A 21,085-nucleotide genomic window follows, 5' to 3' on the forward strand; every position below is an offset into this window, starting at 1 on the left:
TAGACTGGGTACTGTGTCATGAGAAGGGGCTCATTGCCAATATAGCTGTAAGAGACTCCTTGAGCATGAGCAAGCATTATATGAGAGAATTTTTTTATCAAGATGGAGACTGAAATAGTTGATTTAGAGACTGGGGTGCTGAATCTTAATAAAATAAACTATCATTGAATCCCTAAAGTGCAGAAGGAGGCCATTCGTTTCATCGAGTCTGCACCAACCACAATTCCCATAACCCTATTCATTTAGCATGCCCAATCAACGTAACCTGCACATCTTTGGACAGTGGGAGGAAACTGGAACACCAGTAGGAAACCCATGCAAACATGGGGAGAATGTGCAGACACCACAGACAGTGACCCCAGCTGGGAATCGAACCTGGGTCCCTGGTGCTGTGAGGCAGCAGTGCTAACCACTGTACTACCATGTGAGGATATGAAACGTGAATTGGCCTTGATAGATTAGGGAGAATTACTTAAAGGAATGACAGTGGATGGGCAATGGCAAACATTCAAGAAACATATGGGGGAACTGCAGCTATTATACATTCCCCCATTTTTCATATAATGCTTGCTCATCCCCAAGGGGTCTCTTACAGCTATATTGAGGCAGAGAGTGGGTGTCAATGGGTGCTATTCGGATTGGCGGTTGGTGACCAGTGGAGTGCCCCAGGGATCGGTGCTGGGGCCTCAGCTATTTATATAGATGATCTGGAGGAGGGAACTGAGTGTAAGGTGTCGAAATTTGCCGATGACACAAAGATAAGTGGAACAGCAAATTGTGCGGAGGGTGTGGAAAGTCTGCAGAGGGATCTAGATAGGCTGAACGAGTGGGTGAGGATCTGGCAGATGGAATACAATGTTGGCAAGTGTAAAGTAGGAATAATAGTAGGAAGGACTACTACTTACAGGGCGAAAAGCTGCAGCATGCTACGGTGCAGAGGGACCTGGGGGTCCTTGTGAACGAGTCGCAAAAACCCAGCCTACAGGTGCAGCAGGTGGTCAGGAAGGCAAATGGGATGCTGGCCTTCATAGCGAGGGGGATTGAATATAAAAGTAGGGAGGTCTTGCTGCAATTGTACAGGGCACTGGTGAGGCCGCAGCTGGACTACAGTGTGCAGTTTTGGTTGCCGCACTTGTGCAAGGATATTTTGGCCTTGGAGGGAGTGCAGAGGAGGTTCACTCGGCTGATACCGGAGTTGAGGGGGTTGAGCTATGAGGAGAGGCTGAATAGACTGGGCTTGTACTTGTTAGAGTTTAGATGGATGAGGGGGGATCTCATTGAGACATATAAGATGATGAAAGGGATGGATAGGGTAGAGGTGGACAGGTTCTTCCCACTCAGAAAGGACAGTAGGACTAGAGGGCACAGCCTCAAGATAAAGGGGGTGCAGTTTAGAACAGAGTTGAGGAGGAACTTCTTCACTCAAAGGGTGGTGAATCTCTGGAATTCTCTGCCCATTGAAGTGGTGGAGGCTACCTCGCTAAATATATTTAAGACACGGGTAGATAGGTTTTTGCTAGGCAAGGGTATTAAGGGTTATGGGGAGAAAGCGGGAAAGTGGAACTGATCCACTTCAGATCAGCCATGATCTTATTGAATGGCGGGGCAGGCTTGAAGGGCTAGATGGCCTACTCCTGCTCCTATTTCTTATGTTCTTATATTGGCAATGAGTTCCTTCTCATGACACAGTACCCAGTCTAAGATGGCCTGCTCTCTAATTAGTTCCTCCACATCTTGGTCAAGAAACCCATTCCCTATACACTCCAGGAATTCCTCCTCTATGGCATTGTGGCTAATTTGATTTGCCCAATCTTTGTGAGATTAAAATCACCCATGATCACCGATATTCTCCCATCTGCAGTTTATTCCTGTCTGGCACAAAAACTAAATAGGTAAGAGGACCAATCCATGGCTCACAAAGTAAATTAGAGAGAATATCCAATCTAAGGAAGGAACATGTAGATTGGCCAAAAAAAGTAATAGGTCTGAGGATTGGGAGCAGTTTGGAATTTAGCAAAGAAGGACCAAGTGATTGATTAAGAAGGAGAAAATACATTACGAAAGTAAGCTTGCAGGGAACAACAAGAGTTTCTATTGGTACGTCAAGAGAAATGAAGACAAATGTAGGTTCCCTACAGACAAAAATGGGGGAATGTATAAATGGGGACAAAGAAATGGTGGAGCAACTGAATACATACTTTGGTTCTGTCTTCACAAAAGAGGATGCAAATCATGCCAGAAATGTTGGAGAATTCAAGATTTAGTGAGGGGAAGGACTGAGGGAGATCAATATTAATAGAGAAATGGTGCTGGGAAAATTGATGGGATTGAACACAGATAAATCCCCAGGGCCTGATACTTTACATCCCAGAGTACTTAAGGAAGTGGCTCTAGAAATAATGGATGCATTGGTGGTCATCTTCCAGCATTCTATAGACTCTGGAACAGTCCCTGCAGATTGGAGGGTAGCTCATGTCAATATTCAAAAAGGGAGGTGGAGAGAAAACAGGGAATTAGAGATCAGTAAGTTTAACATTGTTAGTGAGGAAAATGCTCAAAACCATTGTGAAGGTCTTTATGATGTGGCGATGCCGGCGTTAGACTGGGTAAACACAGAAAGAAGTCTCACAACACCAGGTTAAAGTCCAACAGGTTTATTTGGTAGAAAACACCACTAGCTTTCGGGGCTTTGCCCCTTCATCAGGTGAGTCACCTGACAAAGGGGCAAAGCCCTGAAAGCTAAGGACTTTATAGCAGAGCATTTTGAAAGCAGTGGCAGGATCAGAAAGTGTCAGCATGGGTTTATGAAGGGAAAACCATGCTTGACAAAACGATTGGATGTTTTTGAAGATGTAACTGCTAGAGTTGAAACCAGTGGATGTGGTATATTTGGACTTTTACAAAGCATTTGACAAAGTCCTGCACAAGAGATTATCATGCAAAATTAAAGCGCATAGGATTGGGGAAGTGTATTGAGATGGATAGAAAACTGGTTGACAGAGAGAAAACAGAGTCAGAATTAACGGGTGATTTTCAAATTTGCAGGCAGTAACTAGTGGGGTGCCTCAGGGATCAGTGCTGGGACCCCAGCTATTCGTAATATATATTAATGATTTGGATGAGGGAACAAAATATGACATTTCCAAGTTTGCAGAGTTGGGTGAGATGGTGAACTGTGACGAGGATATGGTAGTGACTTTTAAAGGGCATCTTGACAAGTACATGAATAGGATGAGAATAGAGGGGTATGGTCCCCTGATGGTTAGGGGGTTTTAGTTAAGTCAGGCAGAATGGTCAGTGCAAGCTTGGAGGGCCGAAGGGCCTTTTCCTGTGCTGTTATTTTCTTTGTCCTTTGAGGAGGCAGACATCCTTCAGAATGATCTGGACAGGTTGGGTGAGTGGGCTAATCAATGGCAGATGCAGTATAATTTGGATAAATATGTGAGCATATTCACTTGGAAGCAAAAACAAGAAGGCAAATTACTACCTGAATGGGTGTAGATTGGGAGAGGGGAGTGTGCAGCAGGATCTGGGTGTTCTTGTGCACAAGTGTCTGAAGGTCAGCATGCAAGTGCAACAGGCAGTAAAGAAAGCAAATAGCATGTTGGCCTTCATTTTGAGAGGTTTCGAGTACAGGAGTGGGGATGTTGTTTTTGCAATTATACAGGGCCTTGGTGAGGCCACACTTAGAATATTGCGTGCAGTTTTGGTCTCCTTTTCTGAGGAAGGGTGTTCTTGTACTCAAAAGAGTGCAGCGAAGGTTTACCAGGCTGATTCCGGGGATGGCTGGACTGAGGTATGAAGAGAGATTCTGACTGGGTTCGGATTGTTTTTGCCGGAGTTCGGTCAAATGACGGGATTCCCATAGAGACTTATAAAATTCTAACAAGACTCGACAAAATAGATGCAGGGATGATATTCCCAATGGTGGGGGAGTCCAGAACCACTGGGGTTCAGTGTAGACCACTTAGGTTAGAGGTGAGGAGACATTTCTTCACCCAAAGAGTGGTGAGCCTGTGGAACTCATTACCACAGGAAGCAGTTGATGCCAAAACATTGAATGTACTCAACAGGCAACTAACTGGATTTGGCACTTGGGGTGAATAGGATCAAAAGTTTTGGGGAAAAAGCAGGATTAGGCTATTGAGTTGGATGATCAGACATGATCGTAATGTATGGCAGAGCAAGCTCAAAGGCCAAAATGGCCTCCTCCTGCTCCTATCTTCTATACTAAGATGTGTAGGTTAGGAATGTTAACGGGGTAAATAAGTACGGTTATGGGGATGGACTCTGAAAAGATGAGTCGGTGTAGACTCAATGGGCCTCATGGCCTGCTTCTGAAATGTAGTGATTCTATGTTCTAAATCAGTAAAAAATCTCATAGGACTAGACAGGGTAGATGTATGAAGAATATCCTTGATGCTTTGGATATCCATGGGTCATAGTTTAAGGATATGGGGTAAATCCTTCACTGAGATCAGTAAAAATTTCTTCATCCAGAAAGAGGTAAGCCTTTGGAATTCATTATCACAGAAATCAGTTGAAGCTAAAATAACAAATTTTTTAAATGGGTTAAATTTGCCTTGAAGGGTTAGAGGGATGAATGGATATTGGGCAGGGATCTGGGTATTGAATTTGATGATTAGCCAAGATTATATCGAGGGGCAGAGCAGGCTCAAAGGGCTGAATGGCCTGTTCCTGCTCCTTTTTAGATATGTTTCCAAGTTTCCATACTGTGACTCAAGTTAATATTTTGAGGTTGAATTATCATTCGCTTATGGCAGTTGGATATTATCTTTAATGGATCAGTTCCTTCTGAATAGGATTACAATCCCAGCAAATTTTACTATTGAACAAATCAGATTCCAGAGTGAAACCTGATGTGAAGCATCTTTTTCTATATGCTGTTTTTTTAAATAATGGAGGAATGTTACTGAACAAGTTCACAGGTGTCTGCTGGTGTATCTTTAGCACAAAAAATGAAACATTAAAAAGAAAAAATATGATATTACACTAGACCAAAAGTTTGTAAAGATCTCAACGAAAACTGAAGGAAGTTGATTCAAATATTGACTATTCCTTCATCCCAGTTATATCTTTATATGCACATGCAAATTCAGAAAGATAAAACAATAGGCATATCTACCTGATGCTCTAATATTCAGGGTAAGCTTGTGGTACTTGGGATCAACTGACCAACTGTGGTCATACACACCACACTTCAATCTAAAATTTAAAGTAGGCTTACATTAAAACTGCAATGAAGTTACTGTGAAAATCCCCTAGTCGTCACACTCCAGCGTGTGCTTGGGTACACTGAGGGAGGATTTAGCATGGCCAATGCAACTAACCAACACGACGTTCAGAGTGAGAGAGGAATTTAGAGCACCTGGAGGAAACCCATGCAGACATGGGGAAAATGTGCAGACTCCACACAGACAGTGATCCAAGCTGGGAATCAAACCCAGGTCCCTGGTACTGAGAGACAGCAGTGGAAACGACTGAACCATTGTGCCACCCAGACAGACATGACCAAAGGAAATTAGATGCATTAGATGGACAATGCTAGATTGTCCCTTAATTTCAGGGGGATATGCAGGGAAAATAATGGGATAATGGGGATAGGGTCTGGATGGCATTGTTGTCAGTGTAGAATAGATGAGCTGAATGGCCTCCTTCTGCACTGTAGGGATTCTATGATTCTTTCTTCCTATACTTTAATCCCTTTTCTTCGAAGGCCCATATACCATTTGCCTTTTTTACTGCCTGCTGTACCAGCATGCTTCACTTCAAAGACTGGTATACAAGGACACCCAGATCTTGTTGCAAATTCTGCTCTCTTAATTTATATCCTTTCAGATAATAATCTGTCATTCTGTTTTTGCTATCAAAGTGGATAATCTCGCACGAATTCACATTATACTGCATCTGCTGTGCATTTGTTCACTCACTCAACTTACACGGATCACACTCAATCATATCTGCATCTCCCTCACCCCACCCTCCCACTCAACTTTGTATAATCTGCAAATTTGGAAATATCACATATAGTTCCCTCGTCCAAGCACTGATTCCTGTGGTATTCCATTAGTAAGTGCCTGCTCTTCGACTGTATGCCATAGATCATCGGTTTGTAATGAAAATTATTTGATAAGCAATCTCTGGTAACAGAGACAGAAAAGTTGAGGAATGCAAGCTTCGGGTCAACTGTGGACTAGGTGAATGTGAGGGAGAAGCGGGAACATACAAACATGAAAAATAGGAGCAGGAGTAATCTATTCCACATAGACTTTGTCACCTATAGAGTATAGAAATGTATCTTTTCCTTCATAAATACATTCAGAGATTTGAGCCCCACAGCCTTTTATTGTAGTGAATTCCACAGGTTCACCACCCTCTAAATGAAAAAAGTTTTCCTCATTTTAGTCCTAAATGCCGAACCTGATATCCTGAGTCTGTGACCCCTTGTTCCAAATCCTCCAGCTACGGGACACAACATTCCTATATCCAGTCTCAGAATTGAATACATCCGCTCTTCTTCCACATTCAAGTAAATACAGGCCCAGTTGACCCAATTTCTCCTCATATGACAAGTTTGCCATCCTAGGAATCAGTCTGGTGAATCTTCTCTGTGCTGCCTTTATGGCAAGTATATCCTCCCTTAGGTATAGAGACCAACACTGCACATGACACATCAGGAAATTGGGAATAAAGCCAGTGAAATGTTCTAATTTATGGTGAGAGCTGCAGCAACACTGACATTGTCATCAATGTACCAGAAAAGGAAATGATGGAAATGAGATTAAATCAGCTGATGTGATTTGTCTTCACAACGGCCAGAAGAGTTCCAAAGAAGCCGCAACTTCCTTCCACTTTCCACAGTTACTACCTTACCTGCTGAGTTTTCCCCACATTTCTGTTTATATTTCATGTCCCTAACATTTGATTTGATTTATTATCATTACATTACATGTATTGGTATACAATGAAAAGTATTGGGGATGTTTCTCCCAGCTGTTTCACTGTCGCAGGGCACCGGATTTCTGGCAGCATTAGTTCTGCCTCAGGAATCAATGTGGAGCTGCTTTAGACATTTAAATTTGAATTTAAATCCTATTAGTGGGCCCAGGATGATATCCGTGGGTCACTCCAGCGGGGTTTACAAGAACTCTGTACTAAGAGGCCTGACCCCATTGGAGTGAAGGGAAGCCATGGAGACTCCCCAGGATGTAGGTAGGGTAAGCGGGCTGGTTGCCGGCGCTATCCAAGGGGCAAAGTGACAATCTCCAGGGGGCACATTGGCAATGCCCACTAGGTATTGGGCAGTGCCAAGGGGGCAGAGGCGGAGGGGATGGGGCCTATTGGGGCAGGGTCTTTGTGGAAGAGGTTAGTGAGGATGGAGGGAACCACTGCCACTCTGCACTTGGGAGAACAGCAATTAGCACTAGCCATTCGGGTGTTACCATAGAATCCCTACAGTACAGAAGTAGGCCATTCACTCCATTGAGCCTATACTGACCACAATCCACCTGGGCTCTATTCCCGTAACCCCACACATTTATGCTGTTAATCCCCCTGACACTTAGGGGCAATTTAACATGATCAATCAACCTAACCCGCACATCTTTGGACTGTGGGAGAAAACCCAAGCACCCGAAGGAAACCCATGCAGACACTAGGAGAAAGTGCAAGCTCCACACAGACAGTCACCTGAGGCCAGAATTAAACCCAGGTCCCTGGCGCTGTGAGGCAGCAGTACTTACCATTGTGCCATCGTGCTGGTAGGAGGGGAATCAGTCTGCCCTGGGAGATTGGGATTGCAGTGGTGGAGGGGGGCGGTGCGGTGTCAGGGCTGCTGTTGGGGGAAGCGGGGGGAGTAGAATCGGTTGATCAGAACTGCCGGGAGTTGAGGGAGGGAGTCAGGGCTGGTCCGGAGACCAGCGATGAGATGGTGGAGGTGGGGGGATCAGAGGGACAGTCTCACGGGGTGCTGAGGTTGGCCAGTAATTGAGAGGCCAGCAGTGTGGGGCCACTGTGCATGTGCCAATCTCTGCTCTGACAGACCGATGCATGCGCAGTGGCTTACTCAGTGGTATGCTGTCAGCCTCCCAGAATATGGGAATGTGCCCCATGCCTGGATTTTCAGCATAAATCTCCTGAGGCAGTCTAATACTCAGAATGTGGGTGATTCTTTTTGAAAATCCCACTAAAAAACAATGGGAGTTACTCCACTTTTTATGTGAATCTGACACTTAGGGCGGTATTTTACACATTTTTGTCTAAGTGCCGGATGGACTTGAAACTGAGAGTTTCAGGTCAGTTTTTTGGGTGTGATTTTAAATCACCCCCCAGCCCAATATGTACTCTGGCTGCAAAGTTTTGAACGAGTCCGATTCTCACTACATAAGCCTGTAGGTGGGGTTTAATATGCCGCAAACCCTACAGCTCCAATCAGAGCATCCAACTGTGCATGAACAAAATCATGCAGCTCCCTTGACAGATCCAGCCAGGACTGGCTAATGCCTTCCCCCTGGCCCCCTCTGACATTGGACCCACCCCAACATTACTCATACCCTTGTCCCCCATGCCCACACCCAGACTGATCGCGACCCCTGCCCTCGATTGCAGGCAGAATAACAGTGCCCCCCCATATCCCCCCAGCAACAGTGCTGAGACCTGGGTCTATGCTGCAAATCACTATGATCAGCAACAGCCCTCTGACCCCCCAACACACTCATAGACCCTTCCCAACCTAAAAGCCAACATTTCCACCCAGAAACCATCCCCTGTGAGCAACGGGGAGCAGTCCGACAGTAGGCACTTACCTCCTCACTAACCATCACTGATGGAGCGCCAGAATCCGACTTTTAGAGAGCATGTCTGTTTTAGACCAATCTGCCTGGGGTAGTTGTGGCAAGCATGCTGGTAAATTGGGGTAAATTCCCACAGTTTGAAAATGGGATTGAGATGCATGCAAAATGATTTAATTGACGTTGCCCTCGTTTTGGATGGGCTCCCGATTGCACCTGTTTCTTGGCCTTGGCAAAGTGGGAACTGGCACAAAAATGTTCTTAAATCGTGCTAATTGCCCGATGCCCGACTTTACACATTTTTTGTGCCCGAAAACAGGTGCAACACAATGGTAAAATACTGCCCTTAGTATTTTTTCGGGAGAATCCTGGCCATTATTTCTTCTGCATTTTACAGACAAAGCATCGACAATCGACAGGAGGTTCTGTGGGCAGAGGTGTGACTCCAGGATGGTGGTCTGCCTCCCTGGAGCAGGGGTACAGGACATAACGGAAAGGATAGAGGGAATTTTGAAAAGTGAGGGGACCCAGGCAGAGGTAATAATACACGCAGGGGAGAGGGACATAGGAAGGCGGAATAGGGTAGATGTACGTAGGCAATTTAGGTAGCTGGGGTCCAAACTGAAGAGTAGGACCTCCAGGGTGGCATTCTCTGGGCTGCTGCCTAGTACCAGCAGGGCTAGGAATAATGAGATCATGCAGCTGAATGCATGGCTGAGGGATTGGTGCAAGGTAGGGCTTTACTTTTGTAGACCACTGGGTGGTGGGGTGGCACTGTTAGTAAAGGAGCACATCACAGCAGTGCAGAGGGAGGATAATATGGAGGAGTTAGGGATTGAGTCGCTGTGGGTGGAGTTGAGGAATAAAAAGGGAGAGATTACGATGCTAGGGCTATACTATAGGCCACCCAACAGCCCGAGGTCAGTGGAGGAAGGTATTTGCAGAGGCATTTTAGATAGGTGCAGAAAGAGTATGGTGGTTGTAGTGGGTGACTTTAATCTCCTGGAGTGGATTGGAAGGTGCCTAGAGCTGGGGGTACGGAGGGAGAGGAGTTTGTAAAATGTGTGTTGGAAGGGTCCCTGGAGCAGTACGTAACTAGCCCGACTAGGGAGGGGGCTATACTGGATTTAGTGTTGGGTAATGAGCCGGGGCAGGTGGTTGAGGTTGGGGTAGGCGAACATGTGGCTAACAGTGACCACAAGTCCCTCTACTTTAGGATAAAAATGGAAAGGGATGAGTGCCGTCCGAAGAGGAGGGTGCTGAACTGGGGGAAGGCGCGCTATAGCCGGATTAGGAGGGAGCTGAAGGACACTAATTGGGAGGGACTGTTAGCTGGCAAGTCCACGGTTGGTAAGTGGGAGGTTTTTAAGGGCCAACTGAAAATGTTGCAGGAGAGGCATGTGCCGGCAAATAGGAAGGATGGGAAAGGCAGGATTAGGGAGCCATGGATTACAGGGGGTATAGAAGACTTGGTCAGGAAGAACAGGGAGGCATATGTTAGGTCGAAACAACTGGGTATGGAGAGTGCGCTGGAGGAATATAGAGAGAGTAGGAGGGAGCTAAAAAGGGGAGTTAGAAGGGCGAAAAGGGGACACGAAATGGCCTTGGCCGATAGGATTAAGGAAAATCCAAAAGCATTTTACTCATATATTAGGAGCAAGAGGGTGGTTAGAGGGAAAATTGGTTCTCTTAGGGACAAGGGAGGGGAGCTATGTATCGAGACTGAGGGAATGGGTGAGATCCTGAATGAATACTTTGCTTCGGTATTCACGAAGGAGAGGGGATTGGTGTCATGTAGTGTCTTGGAGGGAGCTGTAGATCAATGGAAGGAAATATCCATTACGAGGGAGGAAGTGTTAGGGTTTTTAGATAGCATAAAAACGGATAAAGCTCTGGGGCCTGATGGTATTTATCCCAGGCTGCTTAGGGAGGTGAAAGATGAAATTGCTGGGCCTCTGACGCAAATCTTTGTCTCTTCTTTGGACACAGGTGAGGTCCCAGAAGACTGGAGGGTAGCTAATGTGGTACCGCTGTTTAAAAAGGGTAGTAGGGATAACCCTGGTAATTATAGACCAGTGAGTTTGACATCGGTGGTAGGAAAATTATTGGAAAAAATTCTTAGGGATAGGATGTATGAGCATTTGGAGCATTGCGATCTGATTAGGGATACGCAACATGGCTTTGTTCGGGGGAGGTCTTGCCTTACGAATCTGGTGGAATTCTTCGAGGAGGTGACAAAAACAGTTGACGATGGGCGAGCCGTTGATGTCATCTATATGGATTTCAGTAAGGCGTTTGACAAAGTCCCTCATGGTAGGCTGGTAGAAAAGGTTAAGGCACATGGGATACAAGGACAGGTAGCTAGGTGGATCGAAAACTGGCTGGGAAATAGGAGACAGAGAGTAGTTGTCGAGGGGACGTTTTCTGGCTGGAGGTCAGTCACCAGTGGTGTGCCGCAGGGCTCAGTACTGGGACCTCTCCTCTTTGTAGTATATATAAACGACTTGGAAGAGGGTGTACGTGGTGTGATCAGCAAATTTGCGGATGACACCAAGATGGTAGGATTGGCAGATACTGAGGAGGAATGTCAGGTGACACAGCAGGATATATTTAGGTTGGTATATTGGGCAGATAGATGGCAGATGGAATTTAATCCTGACAAATGCGAGGTGATGCATTTTGGAAGGAATAATGCAGGGAGGAGTTATGTGATAAAAGGTAGACCGATTAAGAGTATAGAAATACAGAGTGACCTGGGAGTGCAGGTGCACAACTCTCTGAAGGTGTTGACGCAGGTAGAGAAGGTTGTGAAGGAAGCTTACGGAATGCTAGCCTTTATAGGAAGGAGTATAGAGTATAAGAGCTGATGTCTAATGCTTCAGTTGTACAGAACGTTGGTTAGACTGTATTTGGAGTACTGCGTCCAGTTCTGGTCACCTTACTACCGGAAGGACATGGAGACCCTGGTGAGGGTGCAGAGGAGGTTTACCAGGATGTTGCCTGGCATGGAAGGACTGAGTTACGAGGAAAGGTTGGAGAAACTGGGGCTCTTCTCCTTAGAGAGACGGAGATTAAGGGGTGATATGATACAGGTATATGAAATACTGAAGGGAATAGATAGAGTAAACAGTGGAAGGCTTTTCCCTAGATTGGGGACAATTAGGAGAGGTCATGATCTAAGGGTGAGGGGGGAGAAGTACAATTTGGATATGCGAGGAAGGTTTTTCACGCAGAGGGTCGTGGGGATATGGAACGTGCTACCGAGTAGGGTGGTGGAGGCAGGCACGTTGGACTTGTTTAAGGTTTACTTAGATAGACACATGAGTGAAGCAAGGATGGAGGGTTATAGTAGACAGTATTAAATAGGGTCAGAGCCTCGGGACGACACCGGAAATGTAGTTTTATATGTTAACGTATTGTCTTTTTATTCCACAGAGTTGGTCCACCTTGTTGTCAAACGAGGGGCATGCACACGGTGGGTCGTGCGTGGGCTGCTCTTGGAGGTTCCGAGAGTGGCCTAATACTTCGTGTCGTTGTGTGTGCTTAATCCTGGACTAGCAGACGGGCACCACAACAGCTCAGTGACTATCACTGCTAGCTGTGCAGATACATGGATTTGGGCCTGTGTCTGTGGGAGTTTGCGCATTCTCCCTGTGGTTGCGTAGGTTTCCTCCGGGTGCTCCGGTTTCCTCCCACACCCCAAAGATGTGCTCTTAGGCTGATTGGTTTACCAAATGGACACTATTCTCCCCTGAATCTGGCTATATTAGGGGTTCCACTCACATACACACAGGGCGGGGTAGGTGTGGGAAGATGCGGCGGCACGGGCTCGTTGGGCCGAAGGGCCTGTTTCCCGTGCTGGGATGTTCTTTGTTCTTTGTTCATACCATTCATACAGTACATAGGGGAGAAGGAGAGGTGAGGGTGCAGAAAGTAGTGTTACAGCCCTAGCTGGGGTGTTGAGAAAAATCAACTTAATACGAGGTAGGTCCATTCAACTGTCTGATGGCAGAAGGGAAGAAGCTGCTCCTGAGTTGGTTGATGCATGATCTTAGATTTTTGCATCTTTTTCCCAATGGACAGTGGAAGAGAGTATGTCCAGGGTGCATGTTATCCTTTGTTATGCTGGTTGCTTTTCTGAGGCAGCAGGAAATATAGACTGGGTCAATGGATGGGAGGCTGGTTTACGTGACAGATTGGGTTTGTAGTTTTTTACAGGCTTGGTCAGAGCAGGAGCCAGAGCAAACTGTGATGCAGCCAGAAAAGATGTTTTCTATGGTGCATCTGTAAAAAATAGTGAGATCGTAGCAGACATGCCAAATTTCCTTAGCCTCCTTAAAAAGTAGAGGCATTGATGGGCTTTCTTAATTTTAGCATTGGCATGGAGGTACAGGGCAAGTTGGTGGTGATATAGATAGCTAAAACTTGAAACTCCCGACCATTTCCACTTCATCCCTATTTTGTCATTACTGTAGAATTGAATGGGATGATGATCAGGATGAGAACATGATCAGCGGGTTGAAGAACATTGGGGATGAATGCTGTCATCAGCTCCCTAAACCTAGCTGTGCTTCTCCTCAATCTGCTCATTTCTCTTCCAATCCTGAACTCAACATTGATTTCAACAACTTTTGGGGATAAATTTGCCTCCAACTTGTTTCCTGGATATTTAATTACTGTTTCGTTTGCTGCTTCAGTTTTCTGTTTTTCACTTGTATTCCTTGATATCATACTCATTGGGCCTGATTTTACCATTTTCATTCTAAGTGCTAAATCTGGGCGTAATTTAGATCTGATTTGGAAATCTGTTTTCAGGCGCACTGATGCGCACTTAGCCTAAAAAAAACTTACGAGTCTGAGTCGTGCTGTGAGCGGGGATAGCACACCTGAAATGATCAGAGTTTTGAACTGTGCATGCGCAGTTAGAAAACAAAATTGAAAATCACACTCCTGTCACATCGCTCTCGGGTCAGGTAATGCCTCCCCTAGCCCCCACAGACATTGCCCCACCTCCACAACATTACAGACCCACCAGTCCCCCCATCCTCTACTACCCAGAACAACCATGGCCCCTCTCCCTTTCCCTCCACTGATTTTAGGCAGAGTGGCAGCGGACCCTCTCCCTCCCCGCTTCCCCCACTGATCCCAGGCAGAGAGATCCATCCTCACCCCTCCACCCTACAGATATCAAACAGAGTGATTCCCCCTCACCCCCACCCTGGATCCGCCCACACAAGGCCCCATCTCCTCTGGACTCCTATGGCTGTGTGACACCTTCCTCTCTCTCCCCTGTCACTAATCATTGAAGCATTCATCCACCCACCACCCCCCCGTCCCCATCAGCACACCTGCAGGTGCTCACTTGCCTGCCCCTCAATGCTGAGAAGCAAACTGCGTGGAACTTGCTGGAATCTCTGTCAAACTGCCTGTTGCTGATCTGCCCTAATGAGGGACAGCTCCATTAAAAACTCAAGAATGGACAGACAGGCAGTGCAGGGAGAAAGTGAGCTCATGGCCAGCTCCCTGATTTTCTGAGGGCGACATGGGGAAGCTGCCGGATGCAGCAAAAGAAAGTGGGATACCCTTTTCGTCCTGGGGGACACAGACTCGCTGTTGGAGGAGGTCATGGATGCAGAAATGGTCGGGACATTTAAGGGGCATCTCTACAGCTATCTGAATGGGATGAGTATAGAGGCATATGGCCCCCGGAAGGGTGGGGGCAAACAAATCAGATGGGCAGCCTTATTGCTACAGGGTTGGAGAGACGAAGGACCTGTTCCTGTGAGGTAATTTTCTGGGTTCAGTGTTCTATGTTCAATGGAGACAAGTGATTCATGTGTTTGGTATCCCAGATTCCTCTCCCTGCCTTGCACTTAACCTTGTGTCCTTGGTTTCAGGGACAGATCCTGATGCCCTTGGGCCTCTGGACCACAGGCCTCTGCTACAGCTCCCACCCATCCTGAGAACGATAACTCAGACAAGTTCTCGGATGAAATGGGTGAAGGGATCTCTGAGGCTGGCACCATTTATCTGTCCGTTTGTACTCCACAATTTACCATCGCAGAAACTGATACGTCAGTGGGTCCAGTTAGTGTTGAGGCTTCTGGGTCACAATCTGGTGAGCATGACACATCTGCTGATGTGCATCAGATGGAGGAGGGAACGTCCGAGGCCTCTGACATGCGGGGTCCTGCTGGAGGTGAGGACTCAGCTGGCTCCAGGCTACGTGCTGGGCCTCTGAGATCACTTCTCCCTCAGTTGCTGGAGATGTAGCAGCAGAGCCAGGAAATGCAGGAGGGGCTGACAGCCATATTGGACCAACTGCAAGGCTGCTGGGAGGAGTCCCAAAGCATTCAGGCGGACCAGCTATTGCCTGTCTTGTGTGCTTCCCAGGTCAACACTGCAAGGGTGGCATCAGCAATGGAAAGCCTGGGGCAGGGGATTCTCACCATGGGTAACAGGCTCCAGGCGATGGCCAAGTTATAGCAGGCTTCAGCTTGAGGGACTCAGCAGGCTTCTCGAGATTCTGCGGCCCATGGTTGAGAGGCCCAAAAGCTTGCAGGGGATCCAGAGGGACAGCACCGAGACACAGCAGGCAATGACAGCAACCCTTGAGAAGGTGACCCAGTCTCAGAGGGCCATGGCTGAGGGCTTGCAGAGTGTTGGGACCAGTCCCAGAGGGCATTTGCTGTGACCATTGAGAGATGGCCCGCAACTCAAGTGTGGTCAACCACCATGTGTCGGACGCAGATGGTCCTCCAGGACTGGCAGTGCCAAGTGACATCGGAGCTTCTGAACCTCACTGCAGAAGCACCAGTGTCCCATGGAGTGACCCAGGGGCCAAAAGGGACCCCAAGGGAGGAGGAAGGTCTCAAGCCCATGCTGCAGCCTTCCAGCCAGGAGACTGTGGCTATGGCAACACCTTCTGACTCCCCCCTTCCTGACACCGGGACATATCGGGGGCAGTGGGATGAAGAGGGTGTCATGGAAACATCCCAGACATCTGGAAGCAGGCCAGGGCCCTCAAGGTCCAGCGCCTCCAGAGGACACCCACCATGCGCATCAGAGACCACGGGGGCGAGGTAGGCAGCTTGCCCCCTCCACCTCCGATGTGTATTCTGGAGAGTCACTGGGATGTAGTGGTAGGCCACATAAGGTTAGGAAGTTGTAATTGCACTGAGATGGCATGGGTGAAGGCTGCACTGGTTAGAAAGAAATGGAAGCACCTTAAGGCTTTCTTTCCACAAGTTTTATGTTACAACAGCTTATCTGAGCACCGGTATAGTAAATAAATTTCTTTTCTCAACAACCACCTGTGAACAAATTGTCTCAAATATGGCTTTTGCCCCATTGATGATCACCTGACGGATGCCTCATGTTAATATCAGTTGGGGTGGCCCCTCAATGCAGTGTCACTGAGAAAAGGAAGCTATTGTCTCTCATATCCCATGAGGCATTACCACCCAACCCCGATCCCAACCATCCCATGTATGGATGTTTCAGATTCCTTATCCACTAAACAAATGTGGGTCCAGAAACCAGCGTGCGTATGGAGCTCAGGTAGGAGTCAGACTAGTTTGCACCAGGGCATCATCAGAATAGTGCTTACCGAGTCAATATCACCATCCTGCCTGCCAAAAACTCATGAACACAGAGTACCCTGGCCCCCCAATCTTCTGTGATAATATGCAGGATAAATTTTGGAATGGGACCCACAATCACAATTCCCTAGCGACTGAGCCGCCTGGTTATCAGAGTCTCCCTTGCTGTCCTCGCATATCTGAGCTGAGATGTCAGCCCTCTGCCACCTGGCTGGCGTTCCAAGGTGATCTCTTCCTCCTCTTCCTCCTCCTCCTCTTCCTCCTCCTCCTGCTGGTCATCCTCCCCGGTGACAGCCTCTTCCTTCGTGGCGAAAAACTGCAGCAGGCGACGGTGCAGAGGGACCTCGGGGTCCTTGTGCATGAGTCGCAAAAACCAAGCTTGCAGGTGCAGCAGGTGGTCAGGAAGGCGAATGGGATGCTGGCCTTCATAGCGAGGGGGATTGAATATAAAAGTAGGGAGGTCTTGCTGCGGCTGTATAGGGCATTGGTGAGGCCGCAGCTGGAGTACTGTGTGCAGTTTTGGGTGCCGTACTTAGCCAAGGATATTTTGGCCTTGGAGGGAGTGCAGAGGAGGTTTACTAGGCTGATACCGGAGTTGAGAGGGTTGAGCTATGAGGAGAGGCTGAATAAACTAGGCTTGTACTCGTTAGAGTTTAGAAGAATGAGGGGAGATCTCATTGAGACATATAAGATGATGAATGGGATGGGTAGGATAGAGGTGGAGAGACTCTTCCCGCTCAGAAAGGACAGTAGGACTAGGGGGCACAGCCTCAAGATAAAGGGGGGGCGGTTTAGAACGGAGTTGAGGAGGAACTTCTTCACTCAAAGGGTGGTGAATCTCTGGAATTCTCTGCCCGTTGAAGTGGTGGAGGCTGCCTCGCTAAATATTTTTAAGATGCGGGTTGATGGGTTTTTGATAAGAGAGGGGATTAAGGGTTATGGGGAGAGGGCGGGAATGTGGAACTGAGACACGACAGATCAGCCATGATCTTATTGAATGGTGGGGCAGGCTCGAAGGGCTAGATGGCCTACTCCTGCTCCTATTTCTTATGTTCTTACGTTCTCCAAGAGATCACGTTGCTGCAGAGCCGGATTGTGCAAGGAACAGCACACCATCACTATGTGGGAGGAGATCAGGGGGCTGTACTGGAGGGCCCCCCCAGATCGGTCCAGGCACCGGAATCACATCTTGACCCCAATGCACCTCTCTACTGTCGCGTGATTGGCTACATGAGCCTCATTATAGCGGGTCTCTGCCTCAGTTGCAGGCCTCTGCACAGGCTTCATCGACCATGTCCAAAGTAGGTAACCCATATCACCCAGGAGCCATTCCCGCAGCCTTGAATCCTCCTCAAATGCTTGTGGGATGTCCAAGCTCCTGACAATAAACCTGTCATGCACACTGCCTGGATGTCTGGTGCAGATGTGCGTGATGATCACAATTTATGCATTCAGGGAGTAGAATCCCATGAATTCTGTAGGCAGGCCCTGAGGGCACCATGATTGCAGTTGACCACCCCCTGCACATTTAGCATCCTTGCAATTTCAGTGAACCCTGCAGCCCAGGCTTCCTGATAGGTTAAATTTGTTGTACTGCCCAGCCCGGGCATACTGGGCTTCAGTGACCTGTTTGACACAGACGTGCATTGAAGTCTGGGAGATGCCACAGACATCTCCGCTCAGGCCCTGGAAGGATCCAGTTGCATAGAAGTTCAGAATGGCCATCAATCTGACAGCCACCAAGAGTGGGTGCCCCCCGCCCCTAGGCGCCAGATCCTGCAACAAGTTGCACAGGTGTTGCATGGTATCCTCTCCGAATCCAACATCTCCTCAAAGGACACTTGTGCATGGAACTGCCGGGGTCTCTGCTCCCTCCTTTTCCTATGTTCCCACTCTGGGTGAATGGCGGCCACCACCTGCCTCTAATGGTCATTTCCCTCTGGTCCTTAAAGTGGTAAGGCCGGGTCTCCTGTGCCCGCAATTCTTCCTCCAGATCCTCCTCCTCAGCTCCAGCAGCAACCAAAGGAACAGCAAGATCGATTTGTTTCATTGCAACAGCTATCTTGCCACTCTGAAAGGGAGCGGGGTGGGGACATGAGGGGGGAGGTGGAGATGAATAAATGTGGAAGCAATGCAACACTGCTTGCTCCTAGCACATCGACAATCACAGCGTCCCCATGCCCCCCAATCCCCCCAGTCACATGCTCCCCACAATCACAGCTCTTGGTAAAGTTGAGAGGCTACAGCAGTGCTATCTGCAAGGGCTTTGTGTACATCCTTCAGCCTGAAGTGAGCTGAGTGTGCGAGGAGCCAGCAGCACTGCAGGACCCGAGGTCAGCACTGAGACCCGGGTCTGAGCTGCAAGAGAAACAGCAGAGACCCTGCGGAGAAACAGCCCCCACCCCACACACACTCGCAGAGCCGCCACCGACCCGAAACAGAAAATGGCTGCAACAACAGGACACCCGTGAGTAGCAAAGAGCCGTCAGATGCCACACACTTACCTCCTCGCCAACCCTCACTGATGAAGCTCCGGAATCAGACTTTTTGTCCATGTCAGGCCAATTCCACATTGACAAATACGGTGGTAAAGGAGGAAATGCTGGTAAAGTTGGGTGGGCAGTTCCTTAATTCAATTGAAATGCATGCAAATGCATTTCAATTGCTTTGCGTCCATTTTGTTTGCGAATTGGATCATGGCCATTCTGCCAACATCATAAATGGGCAACATGGTGGCACAATGGCTAGCACTGCTGCCTTACAGTACAAGGGACCTAGGTTCGATTGCAGCCTTGGGTGACTGTCTGTGTGGTGTTTGTACATTCTCCCTGTGTCTGCTCTGGGTTATTCTCACAGACCAAAGCTGTATAGGTTAGCTAAATTAGTAATGGTAAATGCATGGAGTTAATGGGCTAATGTGAAGTGTGTGGGTCTGGATAAGATGCTCCTCAGAGAATTGGTGCAGACTTGAATATACCAAATGGCCTCCTCCTGTACTGTAGAGACTTCCAAAAAAAAAATCTGATCAGGATTTCTTTGCTTTTTGAGAAATGTTGCAGCTGGTGATATTTGCATGTCTCTGATACCCTTTCCACTTGTAGCTGTCCTGATTTTGAAAGGTGCTTGCCACAGGTGCCTTGGGGAGTCCATGCAATGTTTCCTGCGGATGATACACTGTTCCATGTTGTGTACCCTGTAGATGATACACAGGGCTGCCACTGTGCATCATTGGTGGATCGAGTCAATGTGGAAAGGGGGTTGCAGTGTCCTGAATGATGTGGAGCTTCCTGAGTGCCATTGGAGCTACACTCATCCAGCCAGCCAAGTAGAACATGTTCAGTCACACTCTTGATGTGTGCCTGGTAGATGTTGGACAGGCTTTAGGACGTCAGGAGGTCAGTTCCTCACGGCAGGATCTTGTGTATCTGACTACATTGGAACATGCTCCCTTGCAAAACAGTCATCATCATGGATTCATAGAATCATAGAATCCCTACTGTGCAGAAAGAGGCAATTCGGAGCTTGCTCCGACAACAATCCCACCCAGGCTCTATCCCCATAACTCCACATATTTATCCTACTAATCCCCCTGACATCAAGGTGTAATTTACTAATCCACATAACCTTTCTTTAATCTTTGGACTGAGGGAGGAAATCGGAGCTCCTGAATTAAAGCCCTGCAGAGAACATACAAACTCCACACAGGCAGTCTTCTGAAGCCAGAATTGAATCTGGATCTCTGGAGCTGCGAGGCAGCAGCACTCACCACTGTGCCTTTGTGTGTCCATAGCAATATTTCGCTTCGGCTGGTTCACAGTTCTCAAACTGTTTCTCCTACAGCCCTGTGGCTGTAACTGCATCAGAGTTCCAGAGGCAATTCACCTGTGGTTTTTCATGGGCAATTTGGGCAACATGGTGGAACAATGATTAGCACATCTTCCTCACAATAACAGGGACCTCGGTTCAATTCTGGCCTCGGGTCACTGTCTGTGTGGAGTTTGCACTTTCTCCCCGTGTCTTCATATGGGTTTCCTCCAGGTGCTCTGGTTTCCTCCCACAGTCCAAAGATGTGGGATTAGGTTGATCGACCATGCTAAATTGCCCCTTCATGCCCCTTAGGAATTAGCAGGGTAAATATGTAGGGTTATGGGAATAGGACTGGGTGAGATTGTGGTTGGTGCAGACTTGATGGGCCAAATGGCGTCCTTCTGCACTATAGAGATTCTATGATTCTGACTGAGATTAAATGGTGTCATAGCCAGCAATACACACATTCCATAAATGTATGAAATGAAAACTAATCACAGACCTGTAATAAGCCCTGTACATGCTAATTGCTGCCCACTATTTGGTCATTAAAGCTGGAATCAGAATGAAAATCTGGGCAGTGGCATATTATGCAATTAACCTTTTAATGAAACACTTTTGCTCTCTTTTGCAGGTTTCCCAACAGAAGGTGAAAGAACTTGCATTGTGGCGACGGCGGCAGAAATATGTCTACCTTGTGGCTGAAAGTCGTCAAATCCTCCAACAGCGAAGAATGGTTCCCATTAAACTGTCCAACAAAATGGGTTACATCTTCATTCAAACTGATCAGCCAATTTACACCCCCAACCAAATTGGTGAGTTACTTTCAACATGAGATATTGTTTCGACTGCTAGCTGTAGTTTGGG

At 47.6% G+C, this 21,085-nt stretch overlaps 1 protein-coding gene across 1 annotated transcript in view; it reads left to right on the forward strand.

Annotated features, from left to right (window-relative positions):
- LOC145348606 (complement C4-like) overlaps positions 1-21,085 on the forward strand; it is a 275,511-nt gene that overhangs the window by 20,013 nt on the left and 234,413 nt on the right. The window contains exon 3 of the mRNA XM_080196782.1: positions 20,853-21,033. Within this exon, the coding sequence (XP_080052908.1) occupies positions 20,853-21,033 (181 nt within the window). The remainder of the gene's footprint in view (positions 1-20,852; positions 21,034-21,085) is intronic.

Source organism: Carcharhinus amblyrhynchos, chromosome 9 (genome assembly GCF_965287045.1).
Source record: "Carcharhinus amblyrhynchos chromosome 9, sCarAmb.v2.hapA, whole genome shotgun sequence".
NCBI lineage: Eukaryota > Metazoa > Chordata > Chondrichthyes > Carcharhiniformes > Carcharhinidae > Carcharhinus > Carcharhinus amblyrhynchos.